Source organism: Telmatherina bonti, assembly GCF_933228915.1.
Source record: "Telmatherina bonti genome assembly, chromosome: 13".
Lineage (NCBI taxonomy): Eukaryota > Metazoa > Chordata > Actinopteri > Atheriniformes > Telmatherinidae > Telmatherina > Telmatherina bonti.
Genome location: NC_136611.1, coordinates 26,726,685 through 26,754,018, shown reverse-complemented (window position 1 = coordinate 26,754,018; position 27,334 = coordinate 26,726,685). Strand labels below are relative to the sequence as shown.

Here is a 27,334-nt window from a genome sequence, read left to right as displayed (position 1 = left end):
ATTGGGGGAATGTTGGATCATATTTTTCACATATTATACATAAAACTTTTTCCTAGATACTAAAAAGGATCAAGTGATATGAAAATATTTGAAACGAAAACTTTTTTTTTTTTGTTGTAAAAAATGAAAAGGGCTACTTTTTCCTACAAGTTTGTTTTCTTCCTCTTATATATTTCCTTTGCTGCTGTTTTCATGATTACGCTTGAGAATTGATCCTGCATAATGGTGGTTAACTGGATTATTTTCATTGCATACAGACCGGTCCTACAAAAAACTGATAAAGCAAAATGAACCTGAGTAATGTTTGGTAATTTCTTCTGACACTGCACACAAACCTCATGTAGGGTTAATCCTGCCACTGCCGCTTCCTGAGAGGATGAACAGTGACAGATGATGAGTTTAGTGCCCAGAGGATTGCGTACAAGGCAGTCAGTGATCTGCAAACAGCCGTTAAACACCTCAGTCCCAGGCGCGAAGGCAGACTGGGCAACCGGCACAATTTTCAATATTCATCTAAATGCCATCTATATTGGCCGCATGGTTTTACCTTGAAACCTCAGACCGGACACGAAGTCTTCACGGGAAACCGCTCCGGAGTCGTTACGCGCAACTTTTACGCACAGCCGAAGCAGCTTCCCATCTTCAGATCTGGATGCACGGTCCATGTTACCTGCAAGGCGGACTACACTACAACTTCTACTCCTACAGGTGTGATTATGTTGAAGGTGCGAACTGTAGGAATGAATTAAACGATCTGTTCCATATTCTGCTGAAACATCCACGCGAACGATGGGGAGTTGCCTGGAACAGCAAGCCGCGACGCGTGCCAAAATGAGCTTTCACTGGCTGAGCTGGATGATCTTTCAGATCGTCTTTGCAACTATGACAACAGTAGACACACAAGGTAAGCGAACTGAGGGTAAAATAGGTAGAGAATTAGTACAAGATGAGTCGCTAAAGCGCAGTGAAGTCCCCTAAAGCCTCTTTGGACTGCTCCCCGTTAAAGCACTCACGCTGTCTGTACTGTCTTAGAAAACAATTGAAAACAATGAGTGGGTAGGTTGTGTTGTGTTTCCATAATGTGTATTTGTTCCTATCTTGAAACCTTGTCTCAGCAAAACAGTAAACCCTTTCTTAAACTATAAATTATTGATAAATGTCCTCATTTGTACCATAAATTTGCATTTGGATGAAAGTTACATAGCATGGTGTGCCTCACAGGAGCATAATTATGTCTTACTTGCGGCAAAGGGGTGTCACAGCAGTGGGGACATTAAACATTTAGGACGAACTCTGTTAGGAGTAAAAGGCTTTGACAGTTTATAATAAAACTTGGGCAACGTTTTAATGCATGTTCTTACTTTTCCCATCACTTGGATCGCATTTTAGGAACCTGAAACGAAATTTTGACACACACCAAGACAAACAACAAGCAGGAAATGCACATGACAGCTTAATAAAACAGAGAGGGGAATAAAGACATGATAGATATTAATTATAAGGTAGAATTGCTTCTCAGATGGGGATTTCTAGGGAAGCATGTGGGTTGACATCTCATAAGATGCTAAAAAAAAAAAGTTAAGAAATTGTGACAAAACTGATGCAAAACGCAATTTAGGACTTTAATTCAAAGCAAAGTACAACATACTGGAAGGCTAAGCCTCCCTCTGCCTCTGTCTTTCCTCTGCCTCGCTTCTCTTTTCTTGTCCATCCTTTTCCCCAGTACTTCAGAGGTTTTATTCATTCTGAACAAGACTGCATAATCTCTTCAGCTTTGTCCATTATAAAACATTTCAGGCATGCAAGGCTAGAAGACACAATTTTAAAAGAATTTTATCTATTTATTTAAAGCTAAAAAGAAGTTTTGGCTGAAAGATGAGTTGCGCTCCAGGACCACTGTCCACACACATGGTGATGACATCGGTTCAGAAAACAACTAATGTCCAAAATAGCAAAGCGATTTTTGACCTGAAAATATAAAACTTACCAGTGCAAAGTTTGTATCTTTATCTGTTGTTGCTTTTGGTTAAAGTGAAAGCACATTTTACAATCCCATGTGTTTTGATTTCCCTTTTTATCAGGTCTGTAATACTTTATCTAAATGCCATGTAGACATCGCATTTCAGAACTTGTAGTTTGAGCACACGTCCCACACAAATCTTAACCAAAGTGAACACAGTTTATCCTTCGTATAATTCAGCTTCCTGCAAGATTTTACTAAATTGATGAGTGCACTAACAGCTTTTCCTTCCTTTGTTGTGAGCTGCTGTTGATCCTCCAACTCCTTACTGTTCCAAACACAATATCAATACAGATTCTAGCTATAAAGAATCCGCTCACTGGTGAATTGACAGAATCTAATAAGGAACCTCTAATTCCCTTTTAATAGAAGATGCAGCTGAAACTGCAGCTGGTCAAAAGATTATCAACACACAAACCTAACACTAGATTAAAAATGTCCTCTCCCACAGGTGTGTCATTAGTGTGAGAAGCATCTGGATAACTGCTGGGCCAGCATGTTTTTTAATCATTAAAATTAAGCTCATTGTTATAGATGAGAGCAAGTTTTGATCAAAACCAATAACAGCAGAATGAAAGAAAAACTGATGCAGAAAAAATCCTTTAATATCAAGATTACTAATTAAAATTCAGACACCCATTGCCTTCTGTGATGCTATTGGGAACATGAAGCTGAGTTGCACATATGGTAAAAACCATTAGTGGTCATTAGAATTCACAGTGGATACCCAGGCACTCAAAAGAATAATACATAGATTGATAATAAATGATAAAAAGATAAAGTCAGAAACACAGTCAGCAGCAGTTAATTGTTATGCCAATGCAGATCATTTAAAACACGGCTACAACAAATACTGCAGGGCAAAACAACAATGTTTTCACTAAAACTGCTGATGAAGAGCATTGTTTAACATTAATTTGCAGTTACCAGTCAGAGGCAGTTTGAGGTTGACACAGAGCTAAAAGGTGACTCATAAAGGCTGCATTTTCATCTGTACACACGAAAGAAAGAACAAAGATTCAGTCAACAAAAAAAAAGAAAATGCTGCCAATAAATGAATTCTTTGTTTAATTTCTTCATAAAAAGAAAACTGAACTAACTCAAGCAATGAAACAAGACACAAATTATTCCTGCTGTAAGAGCAGTTTTGAAGGAGTTTGTGGAAGCTTTTGCAACATCTGCATCTCAACCCTGATGCTGACTGACCTAGCCAAGCAGGAGGGGAAGCTGCGATTCTCAGACGGAGAGGTTTGAGAGGCTGGAGTAGTTGGAGTAGTGGATTTAAGCTAATGTTTATCAGCTGAGGGCACGACTTTCACCATTATGTAAGTTTTGCTTACATTGTTTGCCTGCTAAATGTTTAAATTACTTGCAAATCAGAGGGGCTGATCTGTTTACAGCGCCTGATAAATCTGCAACTTAATACATAGTGGGCTTCTCTTAAATGCTGTCCTCCCGGTTTTGTGCCGTCTGCCAATTGTAATGTTGCCACTTGTAAGTAGTAATCCCACCTCCCCCCCAATAAAAAAAAAAAAAAGCTAACAAATAGATAGTCAGGAAAAAAACAACCTTGAAGGAATTAACTTGCATGTGCAGCGCCATGTTACTATAGCAGCGGTGTTTCCCCCCCTCTTGAACACACTAAGCCAGTTTCTTTTTACTCCAAAAGGAGCTGTTGCCAGCTCTGGTATTACACAGCACAGCACATCTGTCGCTGTGGCTACGGGTAGGGATAAGCCAGGGCAGCGTGGATCCTGGCTCCAGCCTTCCTCTCATGCAGAGCATCGCCCACTCAGTGGACATGACTGACGTCCTCCTTTTTTGAGGGGAGAGGTGGAAATGGATGTGATGTTGCTCTGTGACAGGCTTTTTGCTGGGGTTGATGACTGACGGCGAAAGACAGAGAAGAATATGATTGAGTGAGGCACTCTTCAAATATGACAACTTTTCCTAACTGGATGATGAACAATTAGCAATTCAGGAACAAGGAACGCTCTACGGCGTCTTCTGTCATTTCATAAGTTGCTTAAAAGAAAAACTTTATTTTACTAAATTTTTTATCAAAATCTGATTTGCTCTTAAAATAGATAACTATTCAGCCATCCATTGTATTTAAAGATTCGATTGAAATTATTTAGAATAAACATCTGCATGTGTTTTGTCCTTAACTTCCTCAAAGGAAGTTGCTTCCTTAACACTTTACATTCAAGTCAGCAGTCCTAAAATGCTTAATTCTATCAAACGTCCTTTAATGAGGGCATATAATGACCTGTGCCTTGTGTTCACTGCCAAATGAGGCACTCACTTGTAAGCTTTGTAAGCAGATCAGAGAATATTTGTTCTGGTGATTTATTTCTATGAAAAGCTCATCTAAAAGTTCACCTATAAAGCTTTTAAGACTATGTAATCCTTAAATACAAAGTACAAATATGACAGAATAACTGGTTAATAAATACACTTCATTGACTGAATAACAGAATGTTTTTGGAGCACAATTAATTTCTTTTAATTAAATTTTTTCATTTAAAAAAAAAAAAAAAAAAAAAATCCAGCATTCAGGTGTTTCCTTTCATACAGCGGTCCTCTTTTATAACAAAAGATCTGCCTGCTGATGATCTTTAAAGCCATTTGAATCCAATTTTCTGATGCACATTTCAATCTTGTGCTGAGTGTTTCAGATTTTACATCTCATCCTCTGCTGGGAAAAAGCATGAACGGTGAAAAAGTGGCAGCTGAAACAAAAATATTAACATAAAAGGCAACAAAACAAACAAAAAATGAATTAAAAAAAGTAAACTTTAAAAGATGCAATGTCAACATATGAAGTATTATTTAGTTAACTTTGATTAGTCAGTGGCTTATTTCTTTAATTTATTTTAATGAGAAAGTGGGCTTAGTTATACTGTAGATGGTTTTTACTCAAGATTTCTTTTTGATGCCGTGAAATAAAGCAGTAAATCAACTGTTGGACAAAAGGATGTCCTGCTAATTGCAGAGTAATTTATGTAATCTCTGCATTTGTTTAAGCTGCTCCTGGCTGAACCAGACAGATGAGAATTAGTCAGCCTTTCACATTTGTTGCTATTTGACAATATTTTCCGACTGTAATCACTGCAGCAGACACAAAAACCTATTTATGCTTTGACTCATAAGTCAGTGGGTCCTACAAAGCATGTCCACGGGCTCGACAACCTAAAGTCAGCCTAAAGAGACCTTAGCTTCTTTCTGTTCTGTAATAACGCTGTAATAATTTCTGACTACAAAGTTGCCTTCAGAAAATCTATCTCATCACTAGGCAGATTTATTAAATCTGCCTAGTTAAACCAGCAACTAAGCTTAAGTTTTGTTATATTTCACAATATGTTTTCAAAACCAGTCCTAAACCTTTCCTTATGCTTAAGTTTTAGTTTATTTCACAATAATGTAATAAGTAGAAGTCACAGGCAAGTCAGTATTTGGTCATCCAGGTCACTCTGCCTTAAACCAAGAATGACCATTTTGCTTCAGCATCATTGTTTCATTAGTGATCACACGAGGTGCACATGAGAAGTTCCATTACATTATTGATGTTTAAAGTACGATACGTCAAAGTTTTACCAGTTTATAATGCTTGTCATACTATGGTAAAGGGCAAGCTTATGGCTTAAGGTTAAGCTCAGAAGCCGATTTAATTCTTTGATGCCCTACTCAGCTGATCAGATGGACTTAGTAGACCTCCATGCTGTAGTACCTACAGTTTATTCTCAAAATGAATAAATTCTTCAGCTTCCTTTGACCTTTTTTTTTTTTTTTTTTTTTTTTTTTTTTTTTTTACGTTTCTGTCTTACAGATTTGAGCAGTAAAGAAGTAACAGACAGCAAGAGTCCAGTGCCTTTCCCTGTCTTCTTGCCAGTCAACTATGAGGTGTGGGACACTGACTACCTCTTCCTTAAGGAGGCTGGGCAGGACTTTATGAGGAACTCCAGCATGCAGATTAACACACAGCCCTTTGTTATTTTAAGAGCCAGCAGACAGCCAATTGTCAACGCCAGCTATGGCTCTATGTCCACAGAGAAGGCTGTGACTTTGGATCTGGTCCAGTCTGTGCAGCTTTTTAATAACCCAGAGGTCTTTACATTCAACTGGAAAATCCAGGCCTTCATACTGACGCCTCGGGTTTTCTCCTCCAAGCCTATAGTGCGGGTTCTCTTCTATGTTGCGGGGAGGGATTGGAACAGGGAGGTGGGAGCTGTGGATGAACTGCCGTGTGTGACAGTGTATGCTTTTTGGCAAACCCAGGAAGTGAGGGGTTCCTGTGCCTTTGGATGGGAACGGGGAACCTGCATGGCTGAGTTGGTCCCTGCGCTTGACTGGTTTGCTCCAGGGTCAGAGGGCACAAGCAGGGAGAGGCAGGATCCATCTGCTGGGAACCCTGTGGAACTCTACTACCAGGCTCAACCCAGAGTCAATGGAAAGTGTAATTCTTTGGACGGAAATCGCTGGAGTGGCTCACCGCAGCAAACCGAGTATGTTCCCGTCACCCCCATGCAGAGGATCGGAAACGTGCGTCTTCTGCAGGTTCCTAAGGGAATGGCCACGCTTTCTCGACTGAAGCTGGGCAATGCCATTGTCATACGCACATCCTCCAAACCTCTGAAAAAGACGGACATCGCCACTTTCTACATCCTCATGGCCAGCTCCGCCCAGCTGACTAACTTCACTCTCAGGTACAGCTGTGTTTGTCATTGCTTCAGAGGCTTCTAATAGTCAGAAATGATGTGAGGGACTGGACGGAGCCAGTGTCTTAAGAGAAATACCATCACTCACTAATTTGATTGAAATGTGACTAGTCATCAAGAAGTCAAAACAGTGAACTGTCTCACTGGCTGTATTAGTTATTTTCCCCTGGTTCTGGCTAAACTCCAACAACATGAAAATTACGGCCATATTGAGGGCAGTAGGATATAGCCATATGGATTATGGCATTTCTCTGAAAATATCATAGTGATCTTTATGAGAAATGGAGAGATTATTTCCCTGAGTGCAGCTTGATGACATTAAGGGCTGTTTCAAGAGCTATCTTCATCAAGTTTGACATGGATTAAATAAATTCATGTGTGAATCATTATTCTTAAAAGATGCGCTCAGCGTCTGTGCCATATCGGTGCACTGCTGTTGAATATATGACGATCTCGGGGAATTAGCGACACGGATCAAGACAATTTGAGTCTCTGTTCTCGTTCTGTGATGCCAAATGTTCGCATTTGATGAAAGTAACAGCATTTTTGTAGTACCATCTTCAGCACAGTTACTCCTCCGGAGGTCTTTGTGACCTTTGTAATGAAGGGAAAGTTTTTTGTTTTTTTTTAAAGATGTGAAATGTGTCTGCCATGAACTATTACCTCCACAACCTGTCATATTATTTTCTACAGGGAAATAATTGATTTAATGCAAAAGATGAAAAGAAAGAAAATAACATAAGTGGTCTTTTATCATAATAAAAGAGCATATGAGACGAGCACCTCAAAACTGGAATGAATAGAAATGATTCTCACTTGCTTCCAGCATTACGCTCATGTATTTATGGTCATCCGCACCTTTTTTATGTTGGTGTCATCCAGGCAAAGAACAAATAGAACCACATTGCAGTAAAGCTAGATTTGTCAAGGTTAGCTGTCATGGCAGACAAGCCGAGATTTACATTAACCTGATTACAAACAGATTCTTTTTTTCATTTGGTTATTATTCAAGACACTATCTGTTTTGCTCCAAGCAGGAGAATAATGATCTGTCAGGACGCATGAGATGCGCTTTCCCCAAACGAGACTCAGTTATTAATTTGGTTTGTTTGAGCACGTCATAAATCTGTCAGTGCCTCTGAGTGATGTCCAAGATGGTGTCCTGATTTAAAACCTGGCCAGACCAGAAAGTTCTTAAAGCCTGCTGTTCAAAAGGGAATTAGTTCCTGAGCAACAGTTCCTGTCTGTCCTCATATATTGAAAACACTGCAATATGCAATCAATACTTCCTGAAAAGAAATCCTTTCTGTTCTTCTTACACTTTGACTTGCTCATACATGCTCCGGTGGAGGTGACACAGTCATGGTTTATTAATTCTCTTTTTGAGTTCAATCACGAATACTGGAAAAGGTAAATATTGATTGAACAGAAAACTGTGTATGGATGGACTCGACAACATTTCTCTCAGGAACTGGCGCACCAAAGATGAAACTAAGAAAAGTGGAACTAAAGGAGCTTTTTCCCTACATGTTGTAGCTGTAGTTTGTTGGCGTGTTGGGAAAATCATTACGACCTGCTGTAGATCAGTAACTTCACATTTGTGTGTTTAAAAAGGAGACGCCAAGTATTGCTATTCCTTTTCTGTTTTCCTTTTCCTTCTGTCAGTTCATTTTTGCTGGAGCAATGAAGCCATTAATGAAAACCTGATTTCCCCTCTTCATCCTGTCACTTTTAATCATGTCTGCTTTAAGTCATTTACCTGGTCACCCACAACGATATGAATTCCTGCTACCTGGCTTCCTCTCTCTTTTCTTACTCATATCAACCCTCAAAGTTTATTTTATTTCTTTGTCCTCATAGCTGCTACTACACTTGGAAAATTAGCAATATTGATAAGAACTTTTCCAGCAATCAAACATGTTATGTCTGTAGTGTAAATCCATCTGCATTCGTTCCTTTCAGTTACAGTCAGTAACATGTCCCTGCCCTCACCCAGATATGTGCACATTAACAAGCACTACACATCCAGACTTCAACAGCTGTCTGGGCGCTTTATCACTGTCTGAATGTCCCATTAAGCTTTGCTTAATATTCTCTCATCAGCATGAAAAACCTGTTATTGATGTCTACAGCTGGAGTCAAGGGATATACACATTTGAGGATGATTGAGAAAAAGTCAAGCCATACTTGTCTGCTGTAGCAAAATAAACCCATTCTTTGATGTGAAGCTTTGATGGAGGTCATTGATAAAGTTTTGCTGTCATCTAAGTGTCTGCAAGAAGGTTATTCCTTTTTACAGGACGTTGGGTGGAAGCTCATACACAAGCTTACACTTTTCTTTTTGCTTTCATTAAATGTAATAAAGGGTTAGTGATCAGGGACAGATGTTTGTCTTGTTCTAATGTAGCTTCTGTATCTAAATGACACTGTTTCGGAGAGCTTTTCCACCATGGAGTGTTATCATTCATCTGTGCAACAAATAGGGCTTTACATCCATTTAGATTTCTGTTGTGCCCACCATCTGGAGGAGTGTTGGCATGAAGGTGTCCCCAACTCCCCAAACTGCTCCATAAGTACAATAAGCACGTTTCTGATGGCTGGCCACTAGACTGGCTAAATGGTAGACATTTGCCTGCATAATTAATGGTTGCATCTGTTTCTGATTGCACAGGGGTTCACTTTTGGTACTGTGGCCCCGCAGTGTCACACAGGTACAGATTGGAGCTATACGTTATTACATGGAAGTAATTGCAGATCCTATACGAAGTTCTCCGTAGCAGCAGTGGTGATGAAACACACAGAGAAGCGGGTATCGTGGTCATGTGAAGGTGACAGTCTGTCTGCTCGGCCTGGGATTACACACAATCTTTTGGTTTATGAATGAATTCTCCAAAGTTGTTTAACTGTTTTTGTTGACTTTGTCTCTGCGACGAGTCCATGTAAATCGTGCATATTGCAAATAAATCAAGGAAGCTGATGCACAGCAGAGGCCATGGTCTGCTTTGAGGGTAATTTTCATTGCTTATGTGAATAAGTTCTCTATGGTGCGTACATTAGCGTTTTTTACATTTGTACATGAATGAATGAAGAGTATAAAAGGTGAAACAATAGTGCCACTCATGCCTTGCCTGATGAGAAGTGAGATAAATGGCAGGTGCAGCACCTGAGAGCTGCTTTTCACATGCACTGCCAGCTTCGGTCTCCGTAGCTATCCATCTTCTCTGCCCTGGTACCTCCCCCTGCCTGCTGCCTCCTCAGGGCCTGCTAACTAAAGCCATGGAGACTGCTTTCTGTTCCCAACCACTGAGAAGAAAAACACCTCTTTGAGTTGCAAGGGATATTTTTTTTTTTTTAACACAGAAAAAGGGGACATTGGATAAGTTTTCTGCCACTTTTCATTAGTAAAACTGCGCTCCGCTCAGCTCAATACATTGAGGTGTTTCATCATGGCAGCGAATGCTGTTTTAGCTGTTATTAGATTAACAGTCTTTCTAAGTTATCCCATTAATACAGCGAACATGCCGTCCTCCTTACATCGCTGATTATAGTTGATGAAATATTTCCCCCAAACTGCACAATTACAGAGGAATTAGGATTCTCAATTCTTTGTTGATTACTATTTCATCCCTAAAATAAAAAGGAAAAGCAACGTTGGGTGGAGTAAAGCTGAGGTAGACACAGAGATACTGAAGAATAAAAATATCATATTACATTTGTCTTTTTCTATGAATATTGCATGTGTTAAGTTGAATTGCATGTGAATGGTGTTTTTTTTCCTGAGGATGTCTTTCAGCTAAGTATAAAGCACCACAAGCAGATGTTAGTTAAGTGTGGCATGAAGTCTGGGAGCAGGATACAACAAAACGCAGGCACTGTCTTTGTTTTATTTAATTACTTATTTATTTATTAAAAACTACCCACAGATCACTTTTGTTAAGAGCTGGTTGTAATAGGAGACTGTGTCGGCTCTGTATTACCGTTAACATGGGTAACAGGGTGCAGCCGCCTTCCATCTCATTATTCGCTCAATCTAATCCAGATCAGAAGTGTGCAGCCCCTTATATCTAAACCACATGTATTCCTCTCTGCTCATTTAAACCAGACTGTGAATTTCCCCTTCTGTTGTTGCTTCTTCTGCCTCCTGGGAACCCTTTGACTGATAACAATTACCCCTTTCTGTTCTTTTCCGTCAGTCACTATAATGCACAGAGAAGCTAGTTGCAATTACGAAACTGAAAGACAGAACACAGCGCCTCGGCTACAGTAATGCCATCCTTCTGCTTTATTTGCTGCTTAGACTTGAAGGTGATGTAACAAGTGAGTTGCATTTGTAAGTTTAGAGTCAGAAACTGTAGCAATATTGAAAGAGAGTAAGAAATTAAAGTCGTATTTTTTTTTCCATTAGGGTCCTCATACATTAAAACTGTAGACATAAGGCGATGTGCAAAAGGACTTTTGATTTAAAAGCCAGTAAATGAAAGCCACTACTTTGGATGATTTTACTTTTTAACCCTGTGTGCCCCCCCTGTAAATCTGTATTAATCAAAGTAATCAGCTTCTACAGCGAGCATGTAGAGCAATCTCCAGGGTCATAAAAACGCATGTTTAAACCTAAAGACAAAGGTTTTTGTCTTGCTGGTTCGTTGTAAACCTTTACGTCTGAGCTCTTGCCCTCTTTGATTTAAAAAATTTAGATTTAACTATTAAAAATAGGATCATTAGAAACTAACAAATCAGTGTTGCACCCTTGCTGTTAGGATAGTAGGTTAAAAGAGACCGTAAAGCTCCAAAGCAACATCTAAGTAGAAATCAGTGGCCATTTAAGATATTCCACTGAAATTACATGCATATTTTGCCCACATTTTGTTTGCATTATTTGCAGATGCAAACAAAATATGTGCAACATGTATATATAGTGCAATGTCAGTAGAGAACAATGCATGCAGTGCAAGCGGTGGCTGAGATTTTCTGTTAAAAGCTTAAATCAAAGCCAAAAGCAGGAAAGTGCTCAGATTGCTGCGGCTCTTACCATAGATTACGCTTCCACAGAGACTCATAATGCGCTCAAACTTGTGTTTATCTTAAGATTGAGAGATAAACCACACAGCTTTGCTTGCATATGAAAAACCAAAGAATTAAACATGAATTTCTTTCGGAACTATTTGTGACAAAATGCTTGTGCAGTTGTGGCAAATCACATAAGAGCTTTATGAAAAGAAATGATGAGCAAATACACTTAGGATCTCAGAGCTGCAGATGTGGCTTTTTTTCTTTTTCTTTTTTTTTTTTCTTTTGTCAAATTGCGTGCCTTGCCTGACCCACTCAATTCTTCCCAAAGAGTATCTCATTAACGTTTGGCCTATAAGTGAAAGCTGCTTATGCTGAGGAAAATCCACTGAGCAGATCTGTTCAGCTGCGTAACGTACACCATTTACAAATTAGAGAACAAAAAAACTATTAATCCATCAGTACATTTTAAATCAAAAGCGCTCATGATGAATAGAAGATTGAGCTTTCTTTGCTCCCTCAATCGAATGAAAGGTCGAGATAGCGGTTCAGGGGTGGGGTACGGAGGGGTTGCATATCACTCATTATCAACAGCTTCTTTCACAGTTTTGCCAACTTTTGTCTTTACTTGTTCATTCAGATAAATAGATAGATAGATAGATAGATAGATAGATAGATATTTCTTTATTTCAGACAAAATAACACAATTTAATCAACAGGTTAAAAAAGTAGCAATTATTATAGTATAATTTGTTCGTTCAGTCCAATAGATTATAACACAGATAAACTGTGTACAATGTTGTGTACAATGTGCATTAGAATAAGCATCTCAGAGGCAAAATAGAACATGCATAGACATTTATTTATATGCAGACGTTTTACGTTCTTGACCTTTTTATTTTTGACTTTTTCACAGAACATCAGTAAGGAAAGGTGTGACCTTTCGAACAGCGACACCCAGTAACTCTTTACTGTGGGACATCACTCTGGATATGGGTGCAGATGGAGCCATCGCTGTTATTTGTCAGAGAAAGGCTCCCATTCCTGGAAAACGGTAAGTCTATTAAATCTTCATATAACTCTCTTTTCCAGTCCGTCTCTAGATGCTACTGGACAATACGCTCTGTTGTATTTTGTGTACTGTAAAGAAAACAATGTTTGAACTCAAGGGACAGACGACAAACCATCTGTACTGAAAAAATCTGACATCAGCTTACTTCACTCTGTGCTCTGGCCTGGAAGGACAGCTTTAAGTTCAGGCTGGCTGGAGGTGCTCTTGTAAACCCCGTAAATGGGTGTTGCTCTTCTCTTATAGCCTCTTCTGCTTTATCCTGTAATTATTTTGAAAACATTTACCAGCTGTTCTTAGCTATGCTGTCCTAATATGCATGAGACTTCAAATCTGCAAGACAGCAGGACGGTGTTGAGCTGTAAGATGTAATCCTGAAATTATTTACAAGACATATTTAGTATTCTCAAACTCAGCTCTGAAGTTCTTCCAAGAAGCAGCAAATCTCATTAAACAGGGCGACCAACTGTCTCAGAGGCTAGCTTAACAGTATCAATGCAGTGCAGGTAAGAGCAACTTGCAATCTATTACCATTTGGACTATGGTATGCCAGCAGTCATCTGCTCCTACTTACACAAAGATGCCCAGCCTAATTCTCAGTTCTGTAATGCTGTTTATGCATTTACAAATAAATTCTATAAGGATATTCATAATAATAATAATAATAATAATAATAACAATAATAATAATAATAATATAATAATAATAATAATAATAATAAAAACAACTGCAGGTTAATTTACTCTGTCATGTCACGTTTACTCACGTTTCCAATGAGAATATTTGATGTACTTTGGCAAGGCGAACATCATTAAATATCAGGACAGATGCTATTAAATGATCACACAGATATCACGGGGAAGAATATAGTAATGGGCCAAACACCGGCAGCAGTGCTTTATGATCACTTATAGTTTTATTACAGTACTTTTCACTTTATTCACAAAGGTCATACTACTCTATGCATTATATAGGCGACAATAAAGTAGAAGATTAAGATTATAATACACACAGTAGAGGATAATACAGATCTAAAGCCAGAGCGTTTGAGGCATTCAGCACCATGGACAGTGGGATGGATTTATCAGTACCCAACACAGTCTGACTACAGACAGATCACAATTGCTTTAACCCATAAAAATGACTTTTTCAGAGAAAAATAGATCAACAACTCAAGCAGACTAGATTACCATATTAAACTATAAAAATCCCTTAGTGTCGTCACCCGCTCTGTTTTTGTGATAGGCAGGTGGGATGGCAGGTTAATGCAGAGAATATGGTCAAAATTATTTTACCAACAAGGGAAGCAGCATCTTTTTTCAAGCCCCTTAAAATCAAGTACAGTTGGCTTCAACATTGCAATGAGTATAAGATTTAAATAAATGTGTGACACAGCTAATATTAAGACTTTAATATCAAATATAAAATAAGTTGACTGATTATTATTGTTAATATTATTATCATTATTACAATTATTAATATTACTATTCTGACATTTTACCCATGGGCAACAGACGAACACCCCTGATTTACATTAAATGGATCAAACAGCTTGTTGTCAGGTTCTGCACGCCGATCCATTCATTTGTTTCAGGTGGGTTAAAGCAGGGATGCATGTAAAACCTGCAGGACGGTGGCCCTCAAGGCTCGGAGTTGAACAGCCTACATGTAGAGATGTTTCATGTCAATTTAGGAGATGTGAACTCACATCCTGCCACACAGACAAACTGTGAGCTTACTGTTTCAGCTCGCTACCAGGCTTTCGTGCCAGTTTTGTTGTGCATTTGATGTAAAATCCTAATTTCAGAAAAAAGCCAAACAAATTCTTCTTAATGTAACTTTTGTAAATTTTAACCCTAATTTTGGTGTAACTGATATCCACAAGTAAAAATAATTTTTTTTAAATCTAATTTAACAAAACAGAAGGGAAAAAAAACAACATTTCTCTGTTAATTCTTTGTGTATAAATAAAATTATACTTTTAATCTCCAGAACAGAGATCTATAATTAATTTGTTTTTCATCTAAAAGTTCAAGTCTGTCATATGAGGTCTCATATAACAATAAAACTTCCCAGCAGCTTTAAACTGGTTTGACCTCAATATATATTGTTTTCCCCATTTGCTGAGAATTATAATGTTGTTTACAACAACTTCTTTGTGGGTTGACATATTGTTTACCCCCATTCTGGCAAATCCTCTCTAAAATGTGATAAATTTCACCAGAGCCATGCAGGGAGCATCCACTATCACACCTCTTGGGATTGCTTTAACTTTTTCTTGTTGGCTTTTTTGAGCTCAAAAACTATTTGCTATATCAACTTATTAAGGTTTTTTTAAATTTTTTTTTTATCCTCTGTTAAAGCGGCTTGGCATGGATCTAAGCATACCCCCAGACAGACTACAGGCCGTAAACATACTGATGTGTTGTTGAGCTCTCCCATGCAGGCTTTTGCAAGAATGACAGAGGGTGTAGCATGACAACAACCCGTTATAGGGATATCTGTGTCAATGCAGACTTAAGAGGGGTGTGTTGTGCATGCATACGTGACTCAAGGGTATCTTTGTTTTAGTACTTGACCAGAATGCGATGACATATCTTTTAATATCAGGTCCCTGAGCAATATGCTGCGAAGATTAAATTACGTTAAATCTCTTTCTTGCCCTTAATAAGACAAAGCCTTTGCATGCTGTATTGTTGATGTTGGAACTTAAAGACGGATTAATAAATATGATTTGCGGGTCCATATTGTTGTTGATCTGGTGCAGAAGGGTGGCTGGTATGCAGCCACCTTTCCATGCAGTAAAAAGGACTTACTGTGTGTTGGCACAACACTGACACTGATTTATAACATGTACACTCTGCAGCGAGTCTGATAATGTCCGTGTGGTTATGTGCATGCTTATTGTGTTTTGGTGCACCAATATATCTTCTCTGTAGTTCAATACAGTGACAACAAATATAACCCTGAATGCAAACTTGGGAGAAAATTGAATTCATGGCTACAGGACACTCTGTTCTAGCTGGCACTGCCGATAGGCCATTACAAAGGCTTCGGCTTTTGTTATGCATGCAGGGTGCCACCGTCAGACCATCTTTTACTCTAGTCGCATTTAACACTTTCAGGTTGTCCAGGTCAGGGTACACTGGAAAGGAAACTTCTGCTTGCTTTATTTATTTAGGTTTATTCCTTTGAAAATGCCTGGAGATGCAGAGCCTTTTCTGAAGATAAAAAAAAAAAAAAAAAGAAGAAGCAGACTGTGTCTTGTCACAGCTGCTCACATCACACCCAAAAACTTTTCACCTTCTATCTGTGGGGAAAAAAATCATATCACTTTGGATTTTGAGCTGAATACCCTTAAAATTCCTGCCTCGGTGCCTTCTGTTCTCCTTTCTCTTTCTTCAGTCAGACACAACAAATAAACAAAAATAAATAATTATTAAACCCGAATCTGAGACTAAATAAAAATGGAATCCTTACTTCAGTAATAAACTGTGATGAGCCACAACATTAAAACCACCGGCAAGTAACACTGCTTTTCTTGTCAGTCACATGGGTGTTACCTTCCCACAAGGCAAACATTTCTGCAGTCGTGTCACAGCAGCCCTCCTAGAGTAGCAGCCTTCTTCACCATGACATCCGTACACCCCAAAAAACTGCTTTGGAAGGTCTCAAATGACATCACAGAGCCGAAAGGATCTATTGCTGGCATCTCTAGGACACCCTCACATGTTATTTGTCTGCACGCTAACTGGCCAGAGCTCTTTTGGCAGGAGGAGGAGGAATTATGTCAGATAATGCTCTGTTCTAAAAGCTCGTCATGAAACACACATCACTGTTACGCACACAAAACAAGGTCTTGCTGATATATCTTGAGCTGTCAATATTTTATATCCAATAAACTCAGGACAATTGGAGACTATGAGGAAACAATCGTATTAATGGAACGATTTACCTCTCTGCTGCTGCTTGTAATGAAAGGGCTTTTAAAATTCCTTGCTAGTTAGCCAAATTGCAAACCTTTGTAGAACTGCTTGTACGAAACAGTACATGACATTGCAAAGTTATCGTAGCATTTAGCATTTAGCCTTGTTAATATCACTTTATACACAAGAGAAGACTGTATGTTTATACTTATCTCCGCTCTCTACTTCCAATCCAGGCTTGAAAGCAGCTTGCTGGAGGTACTGCAGATGGACTTTGAGGTTGAGGAGCTGAGCAGTCCTCTTGACAGCCAAGTGATCGTATGGAAGCTGGAGCTGCCGTCTGCAACCAAAACTGTGGCGAAGACCGAAGGGGCCATGAGGATTTATACAACTCAGAGAGACTTTGTTGGCTTGGCTCCTCTCGTAACGGTGAGTCAGACAACATTTTTCCAAGTCAAACATAATCATTCTGAAAACCAGCATCGATGCTACCAACAGCGGTATTGCTAATAACTGCCAACACTTGGACTGCACCCTCTGACCCCTGGCACATGAAATTATTATTAGGCACTTCAGTCAGATCCATTCCTGCATGGTTTGTGTACACACAAGGCTGTGCTTTGGACTGTTTTGGATGGGAATTCTATTTTGAGTAGAGTGTGACCTTGCGTCGCTGACTGTCAACAGCAGATGCTCCTCGTCCGTGTTGTTCTGCTCTGTTCTGGCGTACAATATGTTGGTGCCGCGGGCCTCTTTTTTCATGCCACAGTGCCTCTGTAATTAATCTATGATATAATCCCCTCAACTAAACACTGAACATTACAGCCCTTTGCATAATAACCCTGAATCAATGTTGTCATCTAGGCTACTGGCCTCTCTCTTAAAACATGACAGAAATGACATGTTTACAATTACACACTAAAGAGGAAACTTGAAGAATTGAAAAGGTTGTTTTTGTATATTTTTTGTCTGTATGGCTTTGAATATTTTACACGCTATAAGATACATCTCCAGCATTACGGTGATGGGTCGCTTGAACGCATGCATGGAACAGTGTCCTGATTTGGAAACTGGACATGGTTCATCTCTCATGTTGAACTGACCTCAGGCTGAGGGCCAAACATGAAGAGATTTTCTGGTTGGACATCAAATCCAAATGGACATCAGCTTCAACTAGTACTCCAAAATAATGCGAAAGCCTTTCTCCTTTATATCTGAAAAAAAAAAAAAAAAAAAGTCAGGCTATTTCAGCTTCATTTAAACCCTCTTTGTAGTCAGTGGACACATGTCTATTTGCCCTCTTTGCATAATCAATGTCTGGCCGAGTGTCTCTAAATTTAACAGATGATTTGATGAACTGAACTGTTCTGCATTACACTGCTTTCAAACTAATTTATTCATACAGGATTCTATCGTTTTAGCGCTATTCAACACAGTGTTTCTGTGAACGATAACATATTTATCCACTTTATTTCCCTGCTCAGCTTGTCAAAGCACGCCAACAAATCGATATCAGCTTGAAACAGAGACAAACTCATTAGCTGTAACAACTGTATTCAGTGGGTGAGTTGTTTAAGCACCTACCACTCAGGCCAATGTAAGCGTCCTATAAAACATGACACTGGTCCACGTATCTATAGCTGAAGGACACTTTTGACATGCAGGCATTAGAGCCACAGATCAAACTGCTAAGCAACCGTAAGCAGCCAACTCTACCATCCACAGCTGCCCTGTTTATCGCTACACTGAATATTAAAAAACAGGCTGCGCAATGCGCATGCAGCGTATATTATTAGTCAATGTCCATGGTTTTAAGCCATGTTTGAACTGATACAGCATCTTCAAGAGGGATATGCCTGTGTAGAGGAATCCAAGATTGTCTCTGGGTTGTTGACCTGACCATCACCTCGCCTTAACTCTGCTTCACACCTGACTTCCTAAGGGGGGATTGGCCTTTTTATCACTCCAGGCCTGCTAGCTTGGTGAATCATCATCTATGCCCCCAACCGTCCTTCTTATATCCCACGTTACTCTAACAGCAAGAACTGCCCAGCAGTGAAACCACAGGCATTATTTCAATTTTAACTGTAAACCAAATGAACCCTTTCACACATGAATTAATAAAAAGCAATGCAACATTTTTTTTTAATTACAGCATTTTACCTCTACAGACCTATGTAATGATACTATTTTTGTTTATTAGTGTTATTTAGAATTTATTGTGATTTATGATTTCAATATATTCCATAAAATATTTATAAAATAATATATAATCACAATTTTATTATGTAAATCTTCTATAAAATATAGCTTTTTCATTTTCTTTTCCTATTTATCCCAGTGTTTATACAGTATGTTCAATTATGTCATATATTTATTTGTTCTGATTCACTGAAGTGGTTTATTTACAAAAAATACCATCTTCATTCATGAATATGCAGTAGTAATAGTGCAATAGTGTCTACAATAGCACCACTATGCATGAAAGGGCTAAATCAGTTCATCATTACATTTAATTTGACCTTTGTTTCTCCACATACAGTCTCGGCTTCAGATTTATTCATTCACTTATTTTTGCAATCATATTTTTTATATGATTAAACTATTAAACAATTTAAGGAATCTGTAAGAATTTCTTGTCCAAAATCCAAAACTTTTTCACCTTTATTTGGTTAGGTTTGCTTTCAGTGTGCACTTTTCAAGCAGACCAAACCGCCTCGACCACGTCACATAAGTACAACGGCTGAGACCCCCAGTTTTCAAATAGACGAAACAATGCCGGTGTAAATGAGCCCTCAGGGACAAGAGCACAGGCCTAACCGTGATCTCTAGTGTCGCAGATGACATTGCATTAAAGCTGATACAGCAATAAGAGTAATGAATTACTGTGGGACAACCTTTGTATGTACGGAGTTACATTTTCAAATGTCATTTGAAGCTTTACAGCGCAAAAATCTGATGTCCTTGTCCAGAGGTGTCATCAGCTTTTCTGGACTCACACTGTGTAAACAGTCACGATTGTTTAGGAAAAAAATTGGGCGCTGTGCTTCAAACCAAAGATGAAAAGCGCCGTTCAAACTGTTGTCAGCCACAATTTCAAAAGCCAGACTGTGTGATGATATGAAGCTGTATCTGTGTCATTAGCAGAGCTCACTAACACTTCTATGATGGCAGCATTCATGCAGAAAACCTTTAGATTTTAGAGCAGCACATACTGTCTTCGAGACTACTTTTTTTCAGGACTGTCCATGCATTTATTTTAAAGACAACATGAAATCACATCCTCTCTAAAATGTGCTGCTGTCATGAAATGTAAAACTGATGCATAATTACAAATGAAATGAAGATGACGAGAAAAAAAAAAGTGAGATAGTTTAGGTTTATGCTGCCTGTAAGGAAAGAAAGCTTCAGTCTGTCCCAACTTTTTCTGATTTGTGATCATATCTTGAATTACTGGGAGGGATTTATGTGCTGTGATTGAAGCTCATTTTGCCCAATTTCTCTGCAGGATATGGAGATCCTGAACACAGCTGTGCTGACTGGAAAGAAGGTAGTGATGCCTGTGAGGACAGTGGCGGTGGAAGAAGACGGAGTTGTCACAGATGTATCTGACTACACAGACTGTAGCTCCACTGATGAAGATGTTCTTAAGGTACAATATCTTCTTTTTCCTCTTTAAATTCTTGCACAAACACCGTCTCTTTCTAGTTTCTTTGCATTCAGAAAGTTCAATTTTTATACTCCCCAAAAAAGACAAGAGAAGTTGAAAATAACTCAAATTGGATTTTTCTTTTTTGAACTTCTTTAGGAAAATTTTAAGCTAGATTTTTTTTTCACCAAGTTGTATTTTACATGTCCTTCCTGTGTTATATCAAGAAAGAATATTAAAGGACATGCAGTAACAATAATGTTTGACAAGAAGTGCTGCTGCACACAAATAAGTTAGACCAGTGGTACCTGTGCTCTGTCTTTTCCACATGCAACAACAAACTGTTTACTCGACCCCAACAACACTGTCTATCAACCTCCCCAACAATGAACAGCTTGTGTGCTAAACTGCTCATCACGAATGACCTCAGAGTACAACACCGTGCTCTGGTTTTGTGTCTAGTCCCTTTTATCCCCCTAAGCTAAGCGAGGCTGGCTGCCAGAATTACGCTTTGTTTACAGATGAAAATTGAAAACCGGGCTTCAGGGACCTTCAGGTCAAAGGGTGTGATCTTAACCCCGGGGTAAAAAGAGATTTAAAAAGAGGACTCCTGGCTATTGTACATTTTCAATCTGTTAAATATGACCAGGTGCAGATTGATCTCAGGCAGTGTTAGGAAAAACAGGATTGAATGAGAATACGAAGAGGGTGAAAGTGAATTTAATCATTCTTTTTAACAATGTAGTGTACCTTTCTTTGCATTTATTCTGAGCTTACTCTCAGTAGCACTCATTGATGACCAGCTAGCAGCTTCAGTCACAAATATTCTCTTTAATCTTCTTAGTGTAACAGCTTGACTCCGATATCTTTTTCTCTTCGGCTGTGCCTAAGGGGCATCAAATCTGTAAGTGATAAATGGGGAAAGATTTATCTAGAAGAGACATGTGATCAAATAAAAGCCATACTAAGTGTAATCTGTGGCAAGGATTTTGAAAAGTGCAGGAATGAGACTTAAAATATGCGTACACACTCTTCACTTGGACGTGTCATTAAAAGATGAGTCTTTAGTTGGTTTGCAGTTTTTAACCTTTGAAAAGGAAAACTAATACATTCTGATCTAGCTTTAGCTATATGTTTATGCAACATGAGCCTAATTTGCTTCCTTATAACTGGTGAATTCATTAAATGGACTTAATTCTAACTTGTTTCGGTTGCACACGGCAACGAGACGTGGTTGAGTCAGTGCAGGAAGGCAGATGCTTTAATTTTTGCTAGTCTCTAATACTTCACCCAGTGATGAAATTCAGATCCTATTTTATAGAAAATCTCCCTTCTTTTTTTCCACACTAAAAACACTGTGGGATATTCTTGGACACAGATGAGATTGTGGCTGGAATGAGTGGGCGGGAAGCGCATTTGGAAAAGCTTTCCCTATAAAAACTACCGCTTTGGTTTATTATCTGAACATGGCTCAGGCTCCAACTCTTGGAAGCGCTTTTTCAGTTAAAAATGTGAGACAACAGCTCTAAAAATAAACCTTATGTAATATTTAATTTTTACTACAAATGTTCTGGGACAACTGTTCAGGTGCTGTCATGGCGCCTATTTCAAAACTGTAGTTTGATTGTAAAATTAATGTAAAATAATTAAGGCTCATTGGATGTCATCATTTAGGATGATGCACTGCAATGAGGTCATATGGTCCAAACCTTAGGTTTAAAGAACATCATTAATGCAGGGTGACTGACACTCACGAAATGTAAAATTAATGTAAAATAATTAGGGCTCATTGGATGTCATCATTTAGGATGATGCACTGCAATGAGGTCATATGGTCCAAACCTTAGGTTTAAAGAAAATCATTAATGCAGGATGAATGACACTCACGAAAAAGAAAATATTCAAAAACAGCATGTCTCTGACAGCACACGCTCATTGCACTTGTTAAGTTCACCCAAATTCCTCCTGAGGCTATCTGCCAAAGTCACGCTTTTCCCTGAACTCTCCACCAGCGTGTGATTGAACTGCAACGTTGTCTTAAATATTCAATTTGTGTAAAGCAGCAGAGGCTGTTGATATAACCGAAGAAAACCTCCTGACACACATCTCAAAATGATCCGAGAGATCTTCGAGTAGTTGTGCAAACTTGCAAAGGTCACCTCTGAAATGAAGTTGTAATGAATGCAGTCGGCTGTGAAGGACAAATGTCAGCGCTGCACTGCATGACATTTGGATTAACATAAAACTGCAATGCTGTCTCTTACTATCGCTTTGAACTGGTGATCATCACAGTAGTTTATTACAGCAGGCTGACATTACTGTGGCAACATGTCGCGCAAAACTTTGTTAAAATGGACTTTTATGAGAATATTTGATTATTTTTTTGTCATTGCTTCGATGACTAATATCTCCTCCACGGACAATATTTTCATTCTGAGTTTCATATAGCTTGTTTACACACATATGCAAACTGATGATGGCAGCACATTTGGGTTTTCATGGAGCGACTCCTTTTTCTATCACCTCCTCTATGCAGGTGTCAGACAGGTGTGACTATGTGTTTGTGAACGGCAAGGAGACCAAAGGCAAGGTGAAGATGATAGTAAACTTTACCTACAGCTACCTGAGTGCTCAGCTCGAACTCAACGTGTGGATGCCGCTGCTACCTCTGCAGATTGAGTTATCGGACTCAGAGCTCAGCCAGATTAAAAGCTGGAGGGTACCCATCCAGACCTCAAAAAGGTAGGAGACGTTTGTTTGCCTTACAGAAACATAAAAGTCTCTTCATTTGCTTTCCAGGTGTAAATTCTATGAATGTTATTTAATTTGTACTTATTGATATATCTCTCCAAGGATTTAAAGGGTTTATTTTATAATTTAATGTTCTGCAGCATCCCAGAGTGATCAAGACAAGTAGAGACACAGGGTTAAGAGATGAACTGCGACATTTTCTGTTTGAAAAGTGTGACCTGCATGTGTTTTTTTTTTTTTTTTTTCTTACATCCCAGATCTGTTTGGAACAATGATGAGGCGGAGAGGAAGGGGAAAGGCTGCATGCTGCAGCTCCAGCATGCCCTTGTGCGAGTGCTAACCCATTTTGTGGCGGAGCAGGAGGATCCACGAGATCCTACAGCCTATTTTCTGGGCTCTGATTGGCAGGTGGATGTCACAAGGTTGGTTCGATACTTTATGAAGGTAGAAGACCCTCAAGTTGCAAGGCTACAGGAAGGGAGGGTGCTGTCGGGCAGAGACCTTGGGACTACAACTGTTCAGGTAAGAAACTGCAATAATCCTTATATTAACTTCATATTTAGCATATTTATATTTGTGAAGAGGTTAGAAAATGTCAGTCATTATCTAAAAAAAGCCCAAATGTAGAGCTTGTATGTGAAATACTGGGTTCATCCCGTAGTTACTGTCCTTTACATATTGCTTACATTAATTTAGGTGTCTGGACATTTGTTTCTGCTTAACTCCCTTATCTTAGCATTTCAATCATGCTGAAGTGTGGACTTTGGAGATTCTGTTTTAGATTGGTTGCTGTGCTTGGGATAATTGTCCTTTTGGATGATCCAATTTAACTCAAGCTTTAAATATCAGCTAAATAGCTGATAAGTCCAGAATACTTTGATATACAGAGGACTTCATGGTCCACTCAAAGACTGCAAGGTGTCCAGGTCCTGTAGCTGCAAAGCAAGCCTGAATCATCAGTCCATCACCACAGCCCTCACAGTTAGTCTGAGGTGTTTAAGCTAACGTGGTCTGATTGTATTTCATCAACTGTGTTGCAGTGCATTGTGGCAGATATTTTCATTTTGGTCTCATCTGTACAAAGAACATTGATCCAGAGGTCTTATGTTTGGTTTAGATGCAACTTTGCAAATAGAAGCCATGTTTAAAACAACCCTTCAAAACTAGCAATACTTGTAAAGCCTCTTATTTAGTTGTACTGTCATGAACTTTTAACATTTAGCATGCTAACTTTGGACATTCTGAGACATAGCTTGGTTGAGTTACATTTCATCAGTGCTTTGCAGAACCTGAACTTGATGTGAAGTTGTTTGGATGTCTATTCCTGGGAAAATTGGCAGAATTTTTTCCACTTGTGAAGAATCTTTCTTCCTACAAATATCAGCTCCTAATAATTACTTTCCCTCTTTGTTCTAGCGAAACAATCTGTGTGTTTTTGTTTTCCCTTCACACTGCCTCAGAATCTTTGATTAGTTGTAACAAATGACCAAAATGTGTATTGTTACATTTATCTTGTTCTAAGGGCCAGATTATTATGACTCTATCCTGCTACATTAAACTTTGAAGAAAAAGAGAGTATTCTTCTTTTCATGGTCACTTTTTTCATTAACGTTACCTGCACATTACCTTTGCCAGGTGTTCTCACCACTGTCTGATGCCATCATAGCTAAAACCACTGTAAAAGTTGTGGATGACAAAGTGAGCATCACAGAGTTGGGGGTCCAGGTGGTTACTGGCCTCTCGATGACCTTGCAACGTAGTCCAGGAAGTAACAGAGCCATCTTGGCAACCACTACCACCCAAGAGATCCTACAGACCCCCAAACAGGTAAAAGTTTCATCCTTTTAAATGTCTCTGAGAGAAAGTTTAAATCGAAAGTAAGATTACAATTCATGCTTTTTTCTGCTCTTAGGAAGCTTTGGTCAGTGCCTGGATACAGTTCAGTGACGGCAACCAGACACCTCTTGACATCTATGATCCAGCCTTCTACCGTCTGACAACAACATCTCTAGATCAGGGTGTGGTGTCAGTGCAAGGTAACCCTCCAGTTGTGGTGGCAGAAGGAGAGGGTGAAGGAGTCCTGGTTAGAGTAGAGATGTCCATCTGTGAGGCCTGCCAGAAGTCTAAACGCAAAAGTGTAGTGGCTGTGGGGAATGGCAGCCTTAAAGTCAAGTTTCAGGTGAACACTCGGCGACCGGGTAGCAATGCTCGCAGTCTCGACAGAAGCACAATTGGCAACAAGGACAATAGCAGTGACTATGGGGACGATGGGGTAGAAGTGGACAGTGACAGGAAACAGAAAAAGCCATCTCAGGATCCTCCATCACGCATATCAACTTCCAATAAAGAGGAGAGTGCAGTTCAGAAGATCACAACAACCATTAAATCCACAGAAAGACCCTTCATAACAAGTGGGAGCCTTGGAGGAGTGAGCAAGACTGGTAGTTCAGGAAATGCTGGCAGTCCTACCAGTGTGGTGAATGCCAGCTTAATGAGCCCCAAAGACAGCAGCAAAGGATATGACAGCAGCAAAGCAGATGGTTCGGATAACATGACAGTTGAGGACATGAGCAGCGTTGGCTTTACTACCACCGTGAAAGCTCCTGGAAATCTGGTAAACTTCAACAACTTCCCCACAAAGGTGCAGATGCCAGAGCAGGATACAACAGAAGTAGAAATTGGTGGCGAAGAAGGACTGGCTAACAGGCCTCTCACAGACTTAGAGATTGGCATGTACGCCCTGTTGGGCGTCTTCTGCCTGGCTATCCTAGTGTTTCTAGTAAACTGCATCTCATACGTCATTAAATTCAGACACAAGAAGCCACCTTCTCATTGCCAGGAGCCCACAGGGCACAGGCATGACTGGGTATGGCTCGGCACTGATGCTGAGTTGGTGATGACTGTTCCAGGCAGCCCGGTCCAGCAAGACTCACAGACCACAACTACTGTAATAGACATTGGACCTGATAAAACTGCCACTCTTTCCAGGAGACCCAGTTGCCTGGCCTCTGCGACAGACTCTCCCCTGAGCTGCACAGGCTCACACAGGAACAAACCCATGCATAGCGACTCCATTCACTCGCCCACCAGCAAGAGAAAGAGAGTCCAGTTCACTACATTCTCCACACTGGAACGCCAGCATTCACCACACCTTCCATCCAGTGAGAACGGTCACGGTATCCACTGGGTTGGGAAACAGGACAGTTGTGTGGAGGAACCTCAAGTGCCCATCACAGAGCCTGGGGACCAGTTATAACAGAGAACCTGATCAGACCTCACGTGTACAGGGGATGTGGCTTTGATCACCTCAATGCCTTTGTCAAGAATATGTGATTTTTTTTGTAACAGACCCCTTGTCCACATGTCATTGCCTACTAAGGCCTTTTACATGTATATGTACTGTATATTGTATATACTTAATATCAGCGTGTGGATGTGTGTGATAATGTTTCAGATGAATGACCACATCAATATTCATCTACAAAATATTTAAAGCCACAAAATGTTAATGCTGCATGTGGATATCTTCATCTTTGCATTTTTGCACTCACATGCTGGAATACAGAGTACGAAGAAACACTCAAACAGCATTTCAAATCGCAAATCCACTGAACTGAACTGAACACGCTGAACTTAAGAGATTTCACCGGGATCCAGTGGACTGGTTTGATTCAAAATACCAAGTCATATTTGTTTTCTATTATGTTTTCTATTATTTTATTACAGGATCCTTACTTTTTGTTACCATTTGAGCTTTTTTTTTTTCTTTAAAACACTGATCTCAGATAACTTGATTTTCTATATTAAGCACCATTCACCTGTTATTAAGAGGTACATCATAACCGATGACAGTAAACCTGACAGTTGCTGATTTACCTCTGCGATTTCTGTGTTGCTTAATTTTCAACAGGTTTTCTACCCATCCCACGCCACAGACTGTTGCCAAACTCAATTTTTGCTCAGTAATCTGGAAGGGCCTATCGGCCTCTCTGTCCTTTTGAACAAATTATGGTTTTGTTTGGGCCTTTAATGTGTGCACCCTAACTGTTGGATTTCATTAAAAATAAATGGGTTACCATAAAACCTGGGGAGCTATTTTTTCAAAATACGCAAAAAGACTGTTTAACCAAACTCTTAAACATGTTTTAAATTACCAAGAACTCAAAATTCAGCCAACAGTTGTATGTATCTCTT

The 27,334-nt window shown here is 39.4% G+C and overlaps 1 protein-coding gene across 1 annotated transcript; it reads left to right on the top strand.

Moving 5' to 3' along the window:
- Positions 1-831: 831 nt before the first annotated feature.
- Positions 832-26,396, top strand: LOC306764328 (transmembrane protein 132D; the record flags this gene model as incomplete). The annotated part of the gene is made up of 9 exons (XM_079251457.1): positions 832-904; positions 5,850-6,726; positions 12,662-12,799; positions 16,977-17,169; positions 20,249-20,392; positions 22,926-23,131; positions 23,398-23,662; positions 24,776-24,967; positions 25,053-26,396. 9 exons carry the CDS (start codon positions 832-834, stop codon positions 26,394-26,396), a joined length of 3,432 nt encoding a protein of 1,143 aa, XP_079107583.1.
- Between the last annotated feature and the right edge of the window lie 938 nt (positions 26,397-27,334).